A 23,043-nucleotide genomic window follows, 5' to 3' on the forward strand; every position below is an offset into this window, starting at 1 on the left:
TCCTTACTTTTCTTTCTCCAAATACCCAATCGCCACACAATCAGCTCTGTAATAGACGTTAAGCCATCTGTAAGCTTAGAATGCCGATTCTTCAAAGCTTTTATGGAACATCGAAATATCTTCGTAATGTTTAATTATTCTATCCATCTATCCATCTATCCTTCCAGTGTCGCGCCAGCCAAAGCATGAATACAGCGCAAGCTCAAGCTCGCTAGTGGATGTGGATCTAAGAAAGGGTAACCACACAGGAACAGTAGCACTGCTTTGACACTGGGTGCCACCAGTCTGCAAAGCCGAGCAGAGAACTTGCGTACGACAGGCTATGAGGTACCGTGGAAAAGTGCGTGGTTTTTATGCCAAGTGTAGGTTTTATACATCGCGATTTAAACGAAGAAACGTTCTTACGCAACATTTCTGTGCGTACGCACCATTTATACATGAGGCCCCTGGATGTCCACAGAAGACAACAGTGGTGGATGATCGCAGAATCATTTCCATGGTGAAGAGAAACCCCTTCACAACAGCCAACCAAGTGAACAACACTCTCCAGGGGGTAGGCGTATCGATATCCAAGTCTACCATAAAGAGAAGACTGCATGAAAGTAAATACAGAGGGTGCACTGCAAGGTGCAAGCCACTCATAAGCCTCAAGAATAGAAAGGCTAGATTGGACTTTGCTAAAAACATCTAAAAAGGCCAGCACAGTTCTGGAAAAACATTCTTTGGACAGATGAAACCAAGATCAACCTCTACCAGAATGATGGCAAGAAAAAAGTATGGAGAAGGCGTGGAACAGCTCATTATCCAAAGCATACCACATCATCTAAAACACGGTGGAGGCAGTGTGATGGCTTGGGCATGCATGGCTGCCAGTGGCACTGGGACACTAGTGTTTATTGATGATGTGACACAGGACAGAAGCAGCCAAATGAATTCTGAGGTGTTCAGAGACATACTGTCTGCTCAAATCCAGCTAAATGCAGTCAAATTCATTGGGCGGAGTTTCATGATACGGATGGACAATGACCCAAAACATACAGCCAAAGCAACCCAGGAATTTATTAAAGCAAAGAAGTGGAAAATTCTTGAATGGCCAAGTCAGTCACCTGATCTTAACCCAATTGAGCAGGCATTTCACTTGTTGAAGACAAAACTTCAGACAGAAAGGTCCACAAACAAACAGCAACTGAAAGCCGCTGCAGTAAAGGCCTGGCAGAGCATTAAAAAGGAGGAAACCCGGCATCTGGTGATGTCCATGAGTTCAAGACTTCAGGCTGTCATTGCCAGCAAAGGGTTTTCAACCAAGTATTAGAAATGAACATTTTATTTCCAGTTATTTAATTTGTCCAATTACTTTTGAGCCCCTGAAATGAAGGGATTATGTTAAAAAAATGCTTTAGTTGCCTCACATTTTTATGCAATCGTTTTGTTCACCCCACTGAATTAAAGCTGAAAGTTTGCACTTCAACTGCACCTGAGTTGTTTCATTTAAAATTCATTGTGGTAATGTACAGAACTAAAATTAGAAAAAAGTTGTCTGTGTCCAAATATTTACGGACCTAACTATATCTGCCCATAGATTCAGCAAGATTCAAATTCTCTTATTAAGTTTCATTTTATCATAGATATGTTTTGAACATGCATATCCATAATTTAAATGTACACTTATCTTTGTAGCTGCATTTGATTGGTTTCCAAAACATTTGCAGCTTCTGCTTTCTAATGAGGATTCAGAGAGTGAGTGTGATTAGTTGAAATGGTGCGAATAATTGCATAGTTCAAGTGTCTTTGTTTTAAAAGTTTTAGTAAAAATTCAAAGGAAAACAGCTTACACAAAATAAACAGAAAAATTAATTATAGTTCTTATACATGATGTTTATGTTCAAGGCTTGTATATGTTATGTTTCTTCACTATATAACTTACTGTCATATGCTCATGCGTCAAACTACTTTTCCTACATAGTTTGTCAGAAAACCATCAGATGCGGCTTTAATCTTTATTCATTAACAAAATGAAAGCAGAAGGAAAACTATTAGCATTATTGTAAACATTGGCATGCAAAGGGCACCCTTATTTAAAATGTCTGTTACCAAAAGGCATAAAGTTAAGATGTGAAGCAAGGGTGCCCAGACTTTTGCATGCCACAGTAAATGTAGTAAATTTAAACACTAGATTGTATTTTCAAACCTGTGCAATACCATTCAAAATTGTGGGGAGCTGGTGCCTATTCCAGCAACACTGGATGCAAGGCAGCTCTGTACAGGGTGTCAGTACAGTACATGTACCAATTCAGAGTTGCCAATAACTCTTATCTGTAGAGATGTAGGATGAAAACTGGAGTATCTTGATCCATAAAGTAGCAGTTCTAACCAGTACCATGTTACACCTTGGTAAGTACAATCCATTTTAAATAAGTTTCAAAGCCATTATACATGTTCCTTATATAAAACATGTAATGATTAACATTCATTTTAATTTTTTAACTATTTAAAGCTTCCATTTTTTCTGTAGTTTCAGCTATTAATTGTATTACTGTAGCAGCATATCTTCATACATAATTCACCTGCCTCCTCACTCACTCACTCACTTCCGTCCAAAGCCGAATGCGTAGTCGCCTTCTGCGCATGTCCGAAGCCGAATGCGCAGTCGCCTTCTGTGCAGCTGCCCGAAAAACCTTACGAGACCGACATCCAACCCCAACATCGCGGCAGGCAGCGGATTTACGGACGCAAAAATTCAAAGAGAAAGGCAACTTCGATTAAAGCTCTAGAGGCCTGAAAGGTGATTTCGACTACAGCTCAAGGCCTAATTACGCATTCTGATTCAATTACGCATTCATTCAATACACCTATATCAGGTTTGTGGTGCTTGTACTTATTACTATTCCATATTGTACTGGAACATTCATCATTCAATATTATACTATAGGCCTGGAAAATTCATCAACTAACAGTACAAGCCTGTACAGTAATGAGTAAAGCGGACTACAATCATTACAAAACAACTTCTTCGTTACTTATCCTTTGTTCTTCATACACTGCTGACACAAACTCGTGCCCGTTTCATCTTACGTTGTCAAAACGCATTCTTTGTCTAGTTTAAAAATAATAGAATGAAATACATAAAAAAAGCATCTTACATCATCTGAAACATCTTCAGCTTTAGAAGTCTTATATTTTAGAAGCAGAGTTTGTGTTAGTAGAGAAGGAATAAACTGCTCTGCTGTCTCATGCCATTTCAAATACTGTGTCACTTCATACTGCCTCATTTGTATTCCAACTTGAATGTACATAGACCTAACCTGTTAAAAAAGAGAAAATGAATGGTTCATGAGACGAACTCAGAAAAAAGTAGATTACCAGAGGATAGCAGTTATTTATTTTCAAGTTTTTGTGTTTTCAATATTTACTGAAATGTTTTATGTGAAGTTCAGTGATAAATATTCATTTTCAGATTGTTTTCCATTATTTTGTGTTAGAGAACTATTTTTTATACTTATGAAACAAAAGAGAACTATGACAGTAACAAATACTGTACCTTGACACATTTTGTGGGTATTTCATTTAAAGTAAGCATTACATTTTAAATGAAAATGAACTTATCAAATTTAGTATATTGTTTCACTCTTATCCACAATTACACAGATGGTACTACTACACCTGAACATAAGGAGAGCAGTGACTTTTATTACTGTAACAGTGGCAATGTGGACAAGTAACACACAACAGAAAAGGGTTCAACGTCCATTTAGACAGGTCCAGACAGGCTGTAGGTTCAATGTTTTTATCATGTTCAGTTAAACTCTTATGTTCTCTTGTTTTTGTTGCTCCTTATAGTTATTTTTGTAATAAATTACCATTGTTTTTTATCTGCCCTAACAAAGGAGTTCAGGTATGACATGAGGGGAATAATAAGCATGTTGCACAGTCATTAACTTCCTTTCACTCTCTAACCTTGCAATGGAGGAGATCATCACAGAAGAACCATTATGTAATCTCCACCCAGACTGCAGAAGCCCTGTCCTTTCCAGTCCCCCACTATTTAAAAAGCACTAAGACCAGAGGCAAGCATTTGTTGATGGACTTGCTGCCAGAGAGGATGGATCCTCTCTATGGAAGCAAACTTGTGAGGGCTGAGGAAGCCATATTGCAGACATGGCAACTCCAAGTACAAGTGACCACACAGCAGATAAACTTTATGAAAGCGTAAGCCTGGAGAAATGTGAAAGAAACTTGAAGTTACTCATTTACTTTTACTCACTCGAATTCAACATCCTCAGTTGTTCTCTTTCTAACATCTTCTGACCAAAAAACGACTCGGCATGCATTATATAAAAATTCGTGCTTTGTGTTTGGTTGTGGCTTGGCTATGTTGCCTTTTCTTATCATGCACACAAATGATATGCTGCAAAAAGATGAGTGTTGATTCGTATTGCAAGTTTGCGATGTATGATGTACATGCGAGGATAATGGCACTGGCTTTGTAAAAATGTAAGGCACTGCTTTCATATATAGTGTAATCAGTTTTTTTCAGATTTATTATCTTGTACACACAGTACAATATTTTCATATTGAAGCGATACTCCTGGAGGATAAAGGAGAAAGGAGGTCAACATAGATTGTGGAAATAAAAAAATAAAAAACAAACTTTTATTCCTCTTTAAACTTACAATAACCAGTTTAACTAGAAAGATTACATCTTTCCTGAAGAAGGGGCCTGAGTTTCCTCAAAAGTCTGCATATTGTAATCTTTTTAGTTAGCCAATAAAAGGTGTTGTTTTTGTTAACTTCTCACTACATCCATAATGACTAACATGATACAACACTCTAGTACAGGGGTGGGCAAATTCATTCCTGGAGGGCCGCAGTGGCTGCAGGTTTTTGTTCCAACCCAATTGCTTAATAAGAAGCCCTTATTGCTCTAGAAACACTTCTGCTTCATTTTAGTTGTCTCCCTCGTTAAGATTATGAACCCTTATTACTTATTTAAGTCTTAAACAGCTGCATTCTTGGTTTTTAATTGCTCCTTATTAGCAATAAGATGCAAATGACAAAAGAAACCAGCAGTTATCCATTTTGCTTGTTACCCTTTACACCTGTGTGTATTTATTGTGTACTATTTGGTTTAATTAAATACTTGGAAGGAAAGAGAAGAGAAAAAAGTGAAGGATTGAGAATTACCCATCCGTTTTACACTTCAAAGTATTTGGATGATATCCTTAGAATGGAAAAAAAAGCTAGGATATGAGAATGACTTGACATAGCAGAGTTAAAGCACTAACAAGCCATGAAATATAATTATTGGTAAGGATTGTTTTCTAATTAAGCAACTGGGTTGGAACAAAAACCCGCAGCCACTGCGGCCCTCCAGGAATGAATTTGCCCACCCCTGCTCTAGTACTACTTACAACTGGTTAAATGTGAAAAATAAATATATAAACTTGAGTCGATGCTGACTTTAGCCAAGCTGCTCATACTTTCTTGTGCCATGGATGAGCTCAAGTATGTTTTGATGAGTTTCATTTTTGAAAAACGTTCAGCAGATGAAATTATAACTGGGAGGGTTGCTATAGTCCAAAGGGAAATGTCTAGATTTCTAGATAAATGACTTTAATGATATTTAATGGCAATGATATACAAAATGATTTTTCTCCTTTATAAATGAAGGCCTGCTTAATAATAATAATAATAAGAGTGGTCCAGGGAATTAGTGAGCTGTTGCTCTTTGTTACTTGATATAGCCAACAGTGTCACTTGTGACATGTGATACAACAAAAACAACAGTTTTAATACTGCTCCTACTATTACTACTACTACTAATGATAATAATAATAATAAATACTAATATTAATAACATATTAAATACTACTAATAATAAAATGCAACAACTACTTGATCTGTACCACTACTACTGCTACTACTAATAAAACTAATTAAACAAAAACTACTAATACTAAGATTAAACTTAATAAATTTACTAAATGTAATATATGCAGAGTTAAAATGAAGTTGAATATGTGACACATTTAACAAATGAGACTATCACATGTACACTTATGAATTTATCTAAACTTCACTTTGTCCTTCCAATAACATCTGATAGCTATAAGATATTAACTGGACCCAATAATGTTAACTACCAATAAAATGAACCAGCCAATTGGATTGCACTTTTTTGACACTTGAGTCAGATAACTCCTCCCATAACCCTAATCTTAACCATGGTGTAACCAACCATATTGTGTAACATCACTAACATGTAATGCAAAGCAACAACCTCCTCAACTAAGCAGAGCTCTGGAGGTCTGCAGTTTGACTTTATGGGTGTTATTGCTGTTTCAGGAATTGACATATTAACATTGTTGCAGTCACCTGTTGTGATAATGTTCTATCAATGAGTAAAGAGATGGCTTTAAGTCAACACCAGTCAGGAGCACAGAAAAGAAAAAAAAGAAAGCATAAAGAAGCAGCCCATGTTGCACTAGTTACAAGGGTGTTTAGAAATCTAATTCTGTGCAACTTCCAGTAAGCTAGCTAACGTCACATCAACTGCTACTACACTAAAGCAAATGGCTTACTGGAGTAATAATAGGATTAATGTAATACTGTAGTCCTGATATTGAGTATTTAACAGATATTATCTGATGTTACAGTACCTACCTGACACATGGTTGAGGATTACTTATTACCACCACATAGACCTCAGGACCTCTACACGTTGTTAAAGGCAGCTAACGTTAGTCGACAAATGAAGTGCTCCGAGTGTTGTTGTATTGAGGACATGTTTGTAAATGTGACCAACATACACAGACTCTCTTGCTTTATCATTAGTTATTGGCTTAATTGTAAGAAAGCATCATGTAAGTAACTTTGACATACAAAAACAGTCATTAGCCCTGCTGATTTAATTAATGTCTTATTGCTATCTGCTGTCATTGGAAGGAGTGTTTGTAGTTTAATTTTTATTATTGCTAGTAGTAGTTATGGTATATTATATATTATTATTAGTAATAGTTGTAGTAATAATAGTAGTGGGCGGCACGGTGGTGCAGTGGGTAGCGCTGCTGCCTCGCAGTTGGGAGATCTGAGGACCTGGGTTCGATTCCCGGGTCCTCCCTGCGTGGAGTTTGCATGTTCTCCCCGTGTCTGCGTGGGTTTCCTCCGGGCGCTCCGGTTTCCTCCCACAGTCCAAAGACATGCAGGTTAGGTGGATTGGCGATTCTAAATTGGCCCTAGTGTGTGCTTGGTGTGTGGGTGTGTTTGTGTGTGTCCTGCGGTGGGTTGGCACCCTGCCCAGGATTGTTTCCTGCCATATGTTGGCTGGGATTGGCTCCAGCAGACCCCCGTGACCCTGTGTTCGGATTCAGCGGGTTGGAAAATGGATGGATGGATGGATAATAGTAGTAGAAGTTGTATTTTCTATTATTACTAATCACTGTACCTATTGAAGACTGGTAATAGACTATTCTAAAAATGTTTGCTACTGTGTGTCTTGCCCTACATGTACTTTCAGAGCCTTCCCTCTGTTTTCACGTGTGACTAAATTGTCTTTTCACTGGTGCTGTCTCCCAAGCATGTTCCCATAATGTCTGTTTTGTGATGCCTTTCTTGTCTCTGGTGTTATACTTTCTGTCTTTGATGGTAACTCTTTTAGGGTGCACCTTTTCTCTTCTTTGAGCATCTCACATTCACACTTCTTTCATTGCATCACCAAAGCCAAAATGACCAATCACGTCAAACCAAAACTGACTAATCAGATTGCTCTAAGGGACTGGACACACAGACCTTAGTGTCCTTGTCTATTTAACCAAATTGTGTCATTGAATAAAAACCCAATCCAACAGTATCCAAAGCCAGGAAATCATGCAGAGTCCAAAAGCCTTCTGGTTTCAGTTTAGACTTTTATTAAAGATAATAAAAAGCTATTCTCTGTGTGTACAGAAAGCTGCTGTTCCTGAGCACATGGATATTTTTATGCATAGCTTAACACAGGTAAGATACCTTGACACACCTGCTGTCCTAATGGCATTTTGCCACGTTTGTGCGATGACCCTTCAGTCATGTCAACTTCTTATTAATTTTTGTCTTTCCATGACCCTTATTAGTACCTTTTGGGATTTTCTCCGGTATGCTTTTCAACCCAGCTAATCCTCCAACCAGTCTTTGGCATTGACTTTCAGAGTGTCATTTTACATTGATGGAGTGGTTACAAGTAAGACTCACTAAATATCAGTGTATTCCAGTGTTTTAAATCATATTGGTCAGATTACAATAAACTTTAAAAATAATAATGTCTTATAAAGTACAGAATCACATAGTAAAACAAGTACTTAATTCAAATAAGTGCTTAATCAAATTGTACATTCTGTACTGTCCAGTGTGATATATTTCCGTAGTAGTAACGAAGTGATATTGCAATAATATGGTACTGTAGTAGCAGTGGTCATATTTATTATTATTAGTAATAATAGCAGTCATAGTCATAGTGGTTGTAATAATATTAAAATAGTTTTTTTTTGTTGTATCACATCATAAGTGAATCTGTTGGCTGTATCAAGTAACAAAGAGTAACAGCACATTAATATCCTCTTTAATAAAATCCCTGTGTGCATCCAGGTGTCCGTGTGTGGGTGTCTTCTGGTGAAGTGCGCATGCGCGGGGCACGGTGCGATGCGCTATATTACTGTCAGAGAAAATTACAGGCATTTTACGGAAATACAAACCAGTATTACTGCGAGAGGAAATTAAAGGTACACAATACAGTGACGCATATTACAGCCTCATACAAGCCAGTATTACTGTCAGAGGAGATTAAAGGCCGACGTGCACGCCTGTATTACCGCCTGAGAAAATTAAAGGTATATTACGGACGTACAAGCCAGCGGACATACAAGACAGTATTACTGTCACAGAAAATTAAAGACACACAATACACGGCGGCAGCCCACGAAGAACGGTCAGCTCAGCAAGTAAACATCAACAAAAGAAAGGCTGAAAGAAAGAAAAATACGACCAACAAACAGAATGAGGTCAAGGTCCCTTGCCATTTAATATAGACTGTTCCAACTAATGTTTATGCACTACTGTTCTTGCGCCCGTTATTGTAACGGGCTTAATGACTAGTAATTACTATAATTATGAATTAGGCCTTCGTTAACAAAGGAAACAAATCAATTAGTATATCATTGCCAATAAATATCATTGAAGTCCAAATATATGTGTTGCACTTTGGATTGCAGCAACCCAAACAGTTGCCAGTTTTTCAAAACTTAAATTCATCAAGACATATTTGAGATCATCCATGGCACAAAAACATTGGAATCATTAGCATCGACTCAGACCTTGCACAGAAGCTGTTGTGTGATGATCTAATAAATGACTGCCTTCAAAAAATGTAGTCGTGTGCTGCTGTGATATGCAACAAAGAGACTAAAGAATTTCCTAAACATTCACTTTCAATTTTTGATTATTTTTAAAAGGGTATTAGTTACATTATATTTAAGTTTGTGACGTGTGCTTCTTTGTTTATTTATTATTTATTTATATATTTATTGTTCTCTTTAAAGCTGTTGTAAGAAATACTAATATAGTGGATTCAGGGAGGGGAGAGGCCAGGTGGGGATTGGCGTCCCCAAGAAGATTTCTGATTAGGGCCCTGGTTTGGCTTGGGGTGGCATTGTCCATGATAAATGGTAAAGGGTCTGGGTGTTTTAACCCTGGGGCACTAGTTAACAAATGTTTTTAATTGTTCAAATGTATACAGTGCCCCTGGAATCCAGCAGAATTGATGTTTACTTTTTCTTGTTAATAAAGTGTTTGGAGAAATTCTTTATAAATCAATGAAAACAATAATCAAATCCAACAGGTCATTGAGTCTGTTGTAATAGAAGACAGGGGTTGGCTGGCATCCTGACCGGGATAAATGATTCCTTACCTGGTCGGGATGCCTTTACAATGGAAGGATGGAAGGAGAGTGCCTCCCAGAGCCATGTGCTCCCCCAGTCCGACAGATGGCCACAACTCCCATATTCACTCATGCAGAGCTTCATGGGAATTGGAGTTCCAATAGCCAGCCTTTCTTGTTCTCATGGGAGCTACCAGAGGGAACTGTGGGGAGGAGGCTTCCTCTTTTTAAGGAGGTTTCCTTTGACCTGGAAGTGCTTCCTGGATGAAATGTATTGGGACCAGAAGTACTCCCGGGTCCAGTACTCCTTCTTACTTCAGCTAAGTCAGAGTTGGGTGAATGAGGATAAAGCTCACTGAGGAGTAGGAGGAGGAGGAGCTGAAGTGAGGGAAGAGACAGAGAGAAAGAAGAAGACTTTCTGTAATTGTACTTGTGCAACATTCAGAGAAGCCTGTGAGAGATATTTCAGTCAGTCAGTCAGTCATCTCCCAACCCGCTATATCCTAACACAGGGTCACGGGGGTCTGCTGGAGCCAATCCCAGCCAACACAGGGCACAAGGCAGGAAACAAATACCGGGCAGGGCGCCAGCCCACCGCAGGGCACACACATACACCCACACACCAAGCACACACTAGAGACAATTTTGGATCGCCAATGCACCTAACCTGCATGTCTTTGGACTATGGGAGGAAACCGGAGCACCAAGAGGAAACCCACACAGACATGGGGAGAACATGCAAACTCCACGCAGGGAGGACCCAGGAAGCAAACCCAGGTCTCCTTACTGCAAAGCAGCAGCGCTACTCACTGCGCCACCCCGTGAGAGATATTTGAACACAATAAATCATTTGTTGGCACACTGCACTTGTGTTGTTGTGGTTGTGTTAGGGGTGCTGCAACACCCCCTACTGGTCACACAGTCTAATTCTTTCAGGAGTTTCCCAATTAATAATAACTGTGATCATTAGTTATTCCATAGCCAATCCCTTTTGTGTTATCTCATAACCAAGAAATAACATCTTATCTCTTAACCATTCTTCTTCTCAACAAAGAAAAAAAAAACAGTACCTATGGGACTCTTTAAAGGGGTAATAAACCAATTTTGTAAATTTCCTTTAACATAATTTTTCACAGCCTCCTTTTCTGGTTTAGATAATGCATACATTTTCCCATCTGGTAACTGAGTGTCAGGTAATAAATAATTCAATAGCACCGTCATGTTTTCTATGTGGTAGTAAGTCTTGAGACTGCTAATCAAAGATGTCTTGAAACTCAAAATTATTCATTTTTCACAGTATTATTGTTATACAGGAGCATAGTTTGTGAATTCTTCTGTATGCATAACCTTTTACAGTACAAATTCCATTGCTTAACATCTTTCTAATTCTAATCAATAATCGGGTTATGTCGCTTAAAGTCTCAGAAAACCAAGAATAAGTTGTGGGGTCAAAGAAGAAATAATTTCTTGGTGCAGAAACCTAATTTTCCAACTTTATCGGGGTGTTATACATTCTATACGACCAGTCCCAGTTGATTTTTCCATCAATTTCTACTACAGATGGTTTAAGTTTCAGTAGGATTGATTTTAGAGAAGTAGGAATACAATTTTCAGCTGCTCCACTGTCAAACAGAGCAAAAATGTCCTTACTATTTATAAATCCTGGTACCTGTAATATGTTTTTTGCAGAGGACTTGACTACTTAAGTTTACTTTTCGAACACTAAAAGAAGGTGACTTCTCTATGCTTCTTGTCTTTGCATAACTCTATCATTATTTTCATCAAAGCATCCAATATTGGACTTCCTTTTAGCAAACACCCCCTCCTCCCTTACTTTTTGTATTTAAATTTCCAAAGTAATTATTTACTCTTAGATATTTAAGGAGGCAAGTATGGATACATTGTTTTTTTGAGTCAGTTACTCATACTCTATTAAATCATTCCTTAAATGCAAACATTCCATCTTGGGAACTCACATTGTAGAGATCCAAATTTCTGCCACAAATAAATATTGGAGCAGATTTTTAATGAGGAAGAATTGTAATGGCTGACCCCTTTCCCAGCCGGCAGCTACACTTCCAAGACCTGTGGCCTGGATAAATTACTGAGGCTAATCTATAAATACCATGTATCTCTAACAAATAATATTTTCCCCTCAATCAATGGTATAAACATAAGCACACAAAAGCAGATATGTGAAAATAGGTGGATAAATATATTAAATTAAACAATAACAAAAAATGCAAATTTCACACGTAGAAAGTAAGTATATACTGTATATGGATATGTATATCCCTCCACCAAAGCAACAACGTGACAACACCAAATATACAATAACAAACCCTCCCTTGTCCCAGTAACATATAACAAACACAAATAACAATGAATGAATACGAAAAATGCCAATGATAGTGAACTTGAGTCCGAGTATACAACTGTCCTGAATATGGATGACTGGTCAACAGATAAGTGAAGTGAACAGCCAGCCTCTTTAGCAATGACCTTTTGTGTCTTGCCCTCCTTGTGCAAGGTGTCAATGGTCGTCTTTTGGACAACTGTCAAGTCAGCAGTCTTCCCCATGATTGTGTAGCCTACAGAACTAGACTGAGAGACCATTTAAAGGCTTTTGCAGGTGTTTTGAGTTAATTAGCTGATTAGAGTGTGGCACCAGGTGTCTTCAATATTGAACCTTTTCACAATATTCTAATTTTCCGAGATACTGAATTTGGGACTTTCATTAGTTGTCAGTTATAATCATCAACATTAAAAGAAATAAACATTTGAAATACATCAGTCTGTGTGTAATGAATGAATCTAATATACAAGTTTCACTTTTTGAATGGAATTACTGAAATAAATCAACTTTGTCATGATATTCTAATTTTATGACCAGCACCTGTAGAGAAACAGCAATATTTTTTCACATATAATTATTTATAAGCATCAACTAGACAAGAATATAGTATAGACACACTGATAAGCCGTGTTCTGATTATTAGTTTAATATAATTACGCTGCGAAAACCAGAACCGATGTGGTGTACAAGTGATAGGTGGGGATGAGCAAGAACGCATTCGGATTGTTAACAAAACAAAATTATACATTATGAATTAGTTGTTTATCTTCCTAGAAAGTATTATCAGTGTAATGTTTCTGTTTATTTTTGTTATTGCGAAGAAATTTCAACTGCCATGTCTGATGCCGTCATAGAAGGACTGTCTGAAAATGATTTTTGAAGCATTTGTGGATGAAAATCAGATAATTTGACTTTTTTCATTTATGAGTGATATTTTTTCCGAACCCTGCTGCTTACACGTGAAGTGTTCTGAGCTTTTTGGCCAATAATGCCACCCCGAAATATGTGCTGCCTGGGGCAGACCGCCCCCTCCGCCCACCCCTAGCTACACCACTGGTTTTATGATTAGTCTTATTTTGCCTTTTTTGTCATTTTTATTGTTCTTCTGTTTATATAAATTAATTCTTCTTTCATAAAATGTTATATTTCAGTCAGAACTTTCTCCCTGGCTGTAGTTTAAATTTTTGTTTGATGCCTGATTTGTTCCTGCGTTGCACCCTGTGCTGGCTGGGATTGGCTCCAGCAGACCCCCATGACCCTGTGTTAGGATATAGCAGGTTGGAAAATTACTGACTGACTGACTATATTAATGTTACTTTTGTTAATTATATGTTCTATTTTCTGTTTATGATTTTGTCTCTAAGCATTTGTTATGTGCCTTGTATTTTGTAGGAAGTTGTCCTAGAGGCAGGACCACCTGCCCATCGCTGCCAAGGACTGCCTTTGGCCCTATATAGGCAGAGAGTTCCTGGCAGTACATTCAAACGTGCTAGGTAGTCACTGAATGTTTGTGTCTTTTACCTGTTTGTTGACTTAATTTGTTGGATTTGCATTTGGGACTTGTTTGCCTTACCTTACAGGCATTCCCTCCATGACTTTGTGTTCTTTAGAGCTTCAAAGAGCAACAGAATCTTTTTGTGAAATAAATAAAGATTCTATTTAACCCTCTGTGCTACTAGCCGAGGATTTTGATGTTGTTTCCCCCTCTAGAGAGCATTTATGAAACTATTTGCGGCTTATGTGCTTTGAAACTCTCAAGCTTCATTACATAAAGATTCTTTGTGGACTTGATTCTCAACCCAAAGGATTTTTGCAATTTTACTTTCCATTAAGTGGCATTTGGATATATTTTGTAGAGAAAAGCCAAGCAAAATGACACCTTTTATTGGCTAACTAGAAAGATTACAATATGCAAGCTTTCGAGGCAACTCAGGCCCCTTCTTCAATAAATGTGTTTCATGATCCCTAGTTAGCCATGATACTTGGTTGCAACAGGTCTAATCACACATTTGGTGAGATGGTGCAAATTTTAAACAGTAAAAGCAAACTGAGCCTGATAGTGAGTGAAGGCAAATTGGGATCCCTTGCCATGAAATATGTGCTATGTGGCGAAATGAAAAGACAAACTACAAAGTGTGATATGCGCAATGTGCTGCAGACAGTGGAATCGCACCTAGAGGCCACTGAGACTCACAGCCAGACCCCACTTTAGGTAGCCCTCCTGATTGTTGGGACCTTTCCCTGTGTAGGCTTCCCCAAAGAGGTCCTGCCAGACCAGGGGATGCCTCTCTCCTCGGGAACAGGTCACCAAGTTCATTCGTATTAAACATTTGAAAATGTCTGCATATCATCTGCAAATAGATGGACTGGTGGAAAGGTTACGTTTAAATCTTGAAACAGATGCTTAAAAAGGTAGTCAAAAAGGATTTTCTGGACTGGCATCCAGTGACTTCCCTATCTTTAAACTGTTATGTGAACAACAGCCTAGGGGATTGCTTGATGTAATAATGGGAGGTTGAGAATCTGAGAGTTCTAACCCCACCAATATCTTAGCACAACTGTGTGACAGATTTTAAAAATCCATCTAATTTTGTGGGAGAATATGGAAAAGGGCTCAACAAAGCCAAGTCCAGGTTTATGATTATGAGGCAACAATGCACACGTTTCACCTAGGTGACCATGTGATCATTTTAATCCGTATGTCCTATTCCAAATTGTCTGCCCACTGACAAAGACTATATGAGGTGAAAGAGAGAAAGGGACTTATTTGGTTAAGCAGCTAACTACAGACCTGCCAAACAAGTTTACCATGTAAATTTATTAAAAACCTGCGGTGGGTTGGCACCCTGCCCAGGATTGGTTCCTGCCTTGTGCCCTGTGTTGGCTGGGATTGGCTCCAGCAGACCCCCGTAACCCTGTGTTCGGATTCAGTGGGTTGGAAAATGGATGGATGGATTTATTAAGACCATGCGGAAATAAAGCTAGTCAGAGAAAATAGCTTGATACTGTACACTGAAGCATAATCTTTGAATTTTGTTGACAATTTAACCCCCCCAAAAATGCTGTAAACCAAATGTGTAATTGATACAAAATTGGTCTTGACTAACCTTCATGTGACAGTCCTAGTTAGTTCCACACTCCCTACTACTTCCAGAAGCCCCTTGAACCCGGAAATGTTGATAGTCATGAACCATTATGAGCCGGGCAAATAAAGACACGCACATTCAGTGCCAAGTGCTCTTATTAAAATCCAAAGGAAAAGTGTTCAAAAAGTGCAGTATAAAAAAGCAGATCTTCAATAAATAAATAAAACCATAAAATCAGTGATGTCCATGAGTTAAAATCCAACAAATAATCCAAATGATAAAAACAGAATAAAACCATGCAGTCATCGGTTTCTTTCTCTGATACTTAACAAGCTCAGGGCATCTTCCACTCTCTATCTTCCCATCTCACCCTGCTCAGGTCTTGCAGCATGCAGAGACACCAGCAGCCACAGTCACAACCTCCAGCTCTTGCAATGGCTGCCTCCATCGGCATCTGCCATGATGCTCCAAGCCGACAGTACCACTGTCTTCCACCAAGCTCTCCTAGCGCCTTTTGCATCTCTAAGAGGGCACCACTGCCATCATATCCACTCCACCAAAAATTCAGCGGGGAAAATCCACCCCTCCAGCTATGATTGCTTGCACTTCCACTGGGCTACCAACCACTTGCCTCTTCTCCCTTACACTGGCTCAGGCACCCAATACTTTGCTCTCACTCACAGTTCTCTTTATTTTCTTGTTCATCCTCCTCTGGCATGCAGGCTTCCTCATATCCTGCCTGACTGGGTGCAGATGTTGTCCTCTGCGTATGTGTGAATGAGGCACCTGACTGATCTGCTCGCATTTGCACATGAGTGCTCAACCAGCCAAACACCTTAGTCAACCCTGGAACCCTGCATGCTGTGGGACTTGATTATTTATTTAAAACTGCATTCACCATGAACCTATCATCCTGCATCTCGTAAAAACTGAGCACAATGCGTTTGTCAGGGAATGACCCTGTTACCTCCCTAAGAGGCAGAAGTTGAATTAGAAATACAAAAAAATAGTACCAAAACCATATGGAAGTTGGAGCTTTTGCAATGACTTCCGTTGACTTCAGGTTTAGTATTTCGTCACATACCCAATGAATTACTTTCTTTTGAGACTCAGGTAGGCTTTTAGGCTAACTTGCACATGGCAAAGGGTATTGGCAGGTTTTCTTGACCTTCATAATACCTACACAATATTACACATCTTGAAGATGTTAGCAATTCTAGCACATGTGAAGAATATATAGTCCATGTTGTAAATGTACTATGGACCCTAGGATGGGCAGGCCCCCTGTACAAACCAAAAAAATATATATTATTGTGGGCATGTTGATGCTAAATATTTAAGGTACATAGAAGGTCACATCATGGTTAAACCTCAGTGTTCCCGAGCTGTACTCATTCAGGACTGGCCCCAGCCCTGCACAAGGGGTAGGACAGCTTACTCTAGCTCATTATCCTCACGAACGAAAACAAAATAAGGAGTACAACCAAGTATTGAAAGATGGATCTGGCATTCCTACTTTTTAATTTGTATGTTATATGTCATTAAAAGTATTATGAGAAAAAGGGGTAGCATGTGCTATTTAGTATCCACTTTTTTATTTTCCATCACAGAAGGCACCTCAGTTGGGGGTAAGTGAAGGGGAGGAGGGTGCGGAATATATTCAAAAAACAGGTCTTATAAAACCAGTACACATGCAGCATATTAAGTTCCTCTTATTAAAGCTGCTTAAACTACGTATCAGTAATACTTAGAAGTAAGCAGGCTTTCCTTAACAGTGAAATTACAAAACATTCCTAAAGAAATATAGAGTCTGTTTAAGTTTGTCATTCTAATGGTATTGTGTGAGATTTCCATCCATTCATCCATAATCCAACCCGCTATATCCTAACGCAGGGTCAGGGGGGGTTCTGCTGGTGCCAATCCCAGCCAACACAGGGCACAAGGCAGGAACAAACCCTGGGTATGGCGCCAGCCCACCACAGGACACACACACACACACCAAGCACACACTAGGGACAATTTAGGATCGCCAGTGCATCTAACTTGCATGTCTTTGGACTGTGGAAGGAAACCCATGCAGACACGGGGAGAACATGCAAACTCCACGCAGGGAGGACTCGGGAAGTGAACCCAGGTCTCCTTACTGCTAGGCAGCAGCACTACCCACTGTGCCACCGTGCTGCCCTGTGAGAGATTTGTATTAAGTTAACCTGAAGATAACACTTGACAAGGAAACTAAAAGATGGCCAACCAGAAGCCATACAATATTCTGAGACAAAGAGGACAGAAAATAAAAGATAAGAAAACTTCAACTTACTTTGTTTCAATGGAAGGACTTATCTACACTTTGCGAACAAGGATTGGACATTATGATTTTCTGTGCAAGTCACATTTTCTCATTAAAATGCTTTTTATTGTGCCCTAAGCAAAAGACAGGCAGTCTTTCTTCTTCAGTTGCTCTGTTTTATACTGCTTAACTCAAAGCCACACAATTTAAGTTTGGCTGGATCTGCCGATAATTTAGATGTTTTGTTTGACAAAGATTCATCCTTTAATCATCACATTTCCATGCCTACACAAGCAGTTTTGCCATGATTTGGATAAATTATGTATGCATCGTTTTCATTGTCATATCATTTCTCTCAAGGTGCCTTCATTTTGTGCCACTGTTGTCAAGATGCAATGATGATTACTATGGAGTGCAGTCCCAGACATTACACTATTAATGTTATCTGAGATTGGTGTGTTAGATGTATCAACGTTCAAGTGTTGCAGATAATTTAACTAAATAAAAAGCCTTTCTTTGTGAATGTGCAGTACCGCTATTTAGATTTCCATGTTCCTGACTTTTAGATTCCTTTGCTTAGTATGATTCTTGGCTTCCAATTTTTGATCTGACAAGAGATAGGGTTAATTCTTGGTTTCAACCTCTGACCTCTGTCTTAATGGTTACTCTCTTGGTCACTTCCATTCATTCTATTTTCCTTTCCTAGTGTGAGACATAAATAGTTTCCGCCTACTTATAAGCATTGCCATATTAAAGCAGTTTCCCAATTTTGCATAAGATGTTGAAAAGCTAGTCAATTTATTTGTTTGAAGTGGAATTAACTGTTGTAATGTTTTATGGTCAGGTTTTTCAAATCATCAATTTACTACTGTATTATTTTAAAACATGACAGCAAGCGTTATAACTAAAGAAGTATATGTGATAATGATACAGTTCTTAAATCACTGCACTGATTTCCAATTAGGATGTGTTGGGGAAAGAATGAGAACCATAATATCAGCTGTATAGCAAATTACTATAATCTAGAATAGCTGTATCAGAAATTGCCCAAGTTATTGTAAGTACTGTACTTGGTAGATATAATTGTGCAGAAATAGAACAAACATAAGAAAGAAATAGCAACAATAATAGTAGGATTATTTGATGCGAAGAGAAGAAAAGACATTCCTCTACCAAGTAGGCTGACTAGGACAACACTACATAAGGGACTTACCTCCTTGCCCTGATCAGTATTCATTATTTCTTTATCCTCCATTAAGCGAAAAATAGTGTGTTTTAGGTGACGAAACAAAGACTTCTCCCAAACTATTGATCCTGCCACAGGTGGGTTATTCTTACTAAGAAATGGATTATCACGATTCTGTTCAAACATATTGCTTATAGTATCAATCTGTTAAATAAGAACATTTCAAATAGAAGAGGAGACTTTAGTACTAATAGGAACACTGAGCTTGGAAAAACAGTTCATAAGGAAATCTGAGGTAATGATCCAAATTGCATGAATACTAGCACAGGATATCATCAGTTAAATAATTCTGTTCCAAAAACCACTTCCAGAAAACTATGCACTGGGTTCAGTAAAAAGGCAATAAGGGTCAGACTATTGAAACCTCAAAACACTTGTGCTGCTTCTTACGCATTTGGCACTTGTACAAGCAATCACTGTATATGAAATCAATACAAACACAGTGACAATATATTGAGTAGTTCCCATCTCTTACAGTGCAATTACTTAAAACAGGCCTATCTGCTTCTGTTTTCTAAAAATGTAACGTTTGACTGCACATGGCTGATATCACTGAAGGTTAAAATAAGTATCCACAGGACATTTTAGTATGTCTTTTAGTTCGAGTTGACTTTCTGTGGGCTGTGGTCTCTTTGGAATGGTACTTGCATTATGCTTGTATTTGCTAAAACACAATATTTAGTCTATAACTCCATGCCATAATACAGTGTTATTACAGAGATGGGAGTAGATTCATACCTAGTGGCATGGATCGTGGACTATCTTAAAGACAGACCTCAGTATGTGCGTCTTGGGAACTGCACATCTGACATTGTGGTCAGCAACACAGGAGCGCCACAGGGGACTGTACTTTCTCCGGTCCTGTTCAGCCTATATACATCGGACTTCCAATACAACTCGGAGTCCTGCCATGTGCAAAAGTTCGCTGATGACACTGCTATCGTGGGCTGCATCAGGAATGGGCTGGAGGAGGAGTATAGGGACCTAATCAAGGACTTTGTTAAATGGTGTGACTCAAACCACCTACACCTGAACACCAGCAAAGCCAAGGAGCTGGTGGTGGATTTTAGGAGGCCCAGACCCCTCATGGACCCCATGATCATCAGAGGTGACTGTGTGCAGAGGGTGCAGACCTATAAATACCTGGGAGTGCAGCTGGATGATAAATTAGACTGGACTGCCAATACTGATGCTCTGTGTAAGAAAGGACAGAGCCGGTTATACTTCCTTAGAAGACTGGCGTCCTTCAACATCTGCAATAAGATGCTGCAGATGTTCTATCAGACGGTTGTGGCGAGCGCCCTCTTCTACGCGGTGGTGTGCTGGGGAGGCAGCATTAAGAAGAAAGACGCCTCACGCCTGGACAAACTGGTAAGGAAGGCAGGCTCTACTGTTGGCATGGAGCTGGACAGTTTGACATCTGTGGCAGAGCGATGGGCGCTCAGCAGGCTCCTATCCATTATGGAAAATCAACTGTATCCACTAAACAGTGTCATCTCCAGACAGAAGAGCAGCTTCAGCGAAAGACTGCTGTCACTTTCCTGCTCCACTGACAGACTGAGGAGATCGTTCCTCCCCCACACTATGCGAATCTTCAATTCCACCATCCAAGAGCAACGCAAAACAAATCAATGCAGGTTCTGACATGACCATCCTAGAGCCTAGTTTGGGACAAGTTTCAATTTGATTGACACTGTCAGTCGTTTGTGAGTCACTGTTGAGTTCAAGTGTGTTTTTCAAGTTTGTCGTTAATAATTGATATCGAACAATGCATTAACATGAAATTTTGTTTCAAATTGAAAAAAGCTCAGGAAACCCATCAGATGTTAAACTCGATTTATGGTGACACTGCACTGACAATTAAGACTGTTTACAAGTGGTTTGATCGATTTCATAATAGATCTGACTCGGTTGAAGACGAGAAAAGATAAGGATGTCCTTCAACATCAATAACCGAGGAAAATGTTGAAACGGTTTCATTCTTCATCATGACAACACACCTTGTCACACATCCCTTCTCGTACGACAATTTCTGTCGAATAAAAACATTACGCTGTATCCTTATCCACCTTATTCTCAGGATCTGTCACCATGCGACTTCTGGCTGTTCCCTAAATTGAAAATGGCCATGAAAGGCAAAAAATTTCAATCCATTGAGGACATCCAGGCAGCCCGACAGCCCAACTAAAGACACTCTGGAAAAAAAAACTTCCAGAATTGCTTCACAAACTGGCAGAAGCGTTGGGATAAGTGCATTTGAAGTGGAGCGAGTATTTTGAGGGTGACTAGGATCTTTTCCTGCAATAAACGTTTCTTTTTTAAAACATTCAGCATATTTTTTGATCACACCTCGTATGTTACCACGTTACCATATGTTACTAATGCTTAGCAATTAAGCAGTTCTAGTTGACGTGAAACAAAAGAAATTGTAGAAACTGAATGCTCTTACAATGTACAACTAAACAACAGGTTCAGAGCCATCTTAACGTATGGGCACAATGCGCACTATCTGGGAGCCCCAGGAGCATATGGGCGCACTATGTTTCTGATGTCTATGTATGTTTCTGTTCTGCTATCAAAACAGGAACCCCAGTGCACTACTTTGACCAGGGGCCTATGATGCTGTTGAGATGACCCTGGGTTAAATTGCTAAATTACTGGTGCAGTTTTTAAATTTAGAAAATAGTGTACAGTGCCATCATTTTGAAAAGCACATGAGGGCTAGTAAATGAAGAAACACCAACTGAAAACCTACAGAGCACAGTGAGGACTTTAGTATGTTTTTGAATGTTAAAGCAGATGAAGCTATCATAGACTGTGTTATAGAGTTTGTTTTCTCAAAGTATTTCCTTAAAGTTACATTAAAAAGGCTTTGAACATTAAGAAAGATAATGCCAGAAGACTGCAACTGTTGAACACATTTAAGTTTTCTGAAATGCTGGAACAAACAGTTTTTTTAAGTAATCAGAATGCTTTGAAGGCAATCTAATACAGTATAAGGCAGGAAGCCAGTGTAGATGAGACGCTGTGGATTTATGTGTTCATTTCTGTAGGAAATCTACTTATTTTACACAGTACAATAAAGAACCTTTGAGTGGCATGCATGAGTGCAATGTATTCTAAATGTAAGGATACATTTCATGACATATTACAACAGTGAGACTTACAGTATGTTTGTAGAAATCAGTTTTGCATATAAACATGTGCTAATTTTATTTTTAAATGCCAGATCAATAGGTTCATATGACTGAATTTGTTTGCTTAAAATTAGAAATGATATGCTTATAAAGGTTCATAGTATGCCCTCAGCCATATAGTATTAGGAGCACTGGAGTGCTCTGTACGTGCATAGTTTTCCTGTCCTATATACCTAGCCTTGGAGATCATAATTACAAAGAATACTGCATGTCACTAAAAAAGAGTGATGGATGAAAAATAAGTGCTTTATTATTTATTGATGACTCACAAAGGTGGCAGAATGCTTAACTGCACCAAATACTTTTTTCTAATTAAAAAATATTTGTATAATTATTCAGTACACACACCTTTTTTGAATTAACAAGTTGTGGTGTCTTCTGCATTTCTAAAACAATTGATACGTGTTAAAAATAGATTCCATACCTCTTGTGCATACTTGACCAAGATTTCATTATGTTTTTTCCTCAGTTGACTTCTGACAGCTGGCCTAGAATGGTTATACTTGAAATTTAAAAGCATATCAAAGGCAGCTTCTGTAGAATGAGCACTCTTAAATGACAGATCAAGAAATTCAATGACTTCTGCTTCAATTTCCTAAAAGGGAGCAAAAACAATGATTTGACAAATTTAAATGCTCTTTTGTTCCATGTAAAATGACTGAATTTATTATGTTTAATTTAAATGCTTGAAATAGATGATAGCTGCTCCACAGGATTGTAAAGTGATCCTTCCAGGTCAACCTAAGCTTACAATGAAGAAAACCAACTCAAAGCAATGTATGCCACTTTCCAGTATCAGAGCATAGTCATGGAGATGTAGCAATTGAAGTATGACATGCAAGAAGAAAGAACAGTGTCTTAAAATGTACAAGTCCCTAAGTGACGTACTAACACATATTGAAAATTTGGGGCATGTAGCCTATAGCAGTGGTGCTGTAATTTTATTCCACCAAGTTCCCCCAGTGTA

The 23,043-nt window shown here is 38.7% G+C and overlaps 1 protein-coding gene across 1 annotated transcript in view; it reads right to left on the reverse strand.

Annotated features, from left to right (window-relative positions):
• The window catches only part of LOC127529176 (dynein axonemal heavy chain 10-like), a 37,554-nt gene extending 14,566 nt beyond the window's left edge, over window positions 1–22,988 (reverse strand). Inside the window, exons 1-3 of the mRNA XM_051932026.1 lie at window positions 22,501–22,988; window positions 18,847–19,023; window positions 3,141–3,302 (exon numbers count right to left, since the gene is read on the reverse strand). Coding sequence (XP_051787986.1) covers window positions 3,141–3,302; window positions 18,847–19,023; window positions 22,501–22,596 — 435 coding nt within the window. The 5' untranslated portion in view covers window positions 22,597–22,988. The remainder of the gene's footprint in view (window positions 1–3,140; window positions 3,303–18,846; window positions 19,024–22,500) is intronic.
• Between the last annotated feature and the right edge of the window lie 55 nt (window positions 22,989–23,043).

Source organism: Erpetoichthys calabaricus, chromosome 1 (genome assembly GCF_900747795.2).
Source record: "Erpetoichthys calabaricus chromosome 1, fErpCal1.3, whole genome shotgun sequence".
In the NCBI taxonomy this organism is placed as follows: domain Eukaryota; kingdom Metazoa; phylum Chordata; class Cladistia; order Polypteriformes; family Polypteridae; genus Erpetoichthys; species Erpetoichthys calabaricus.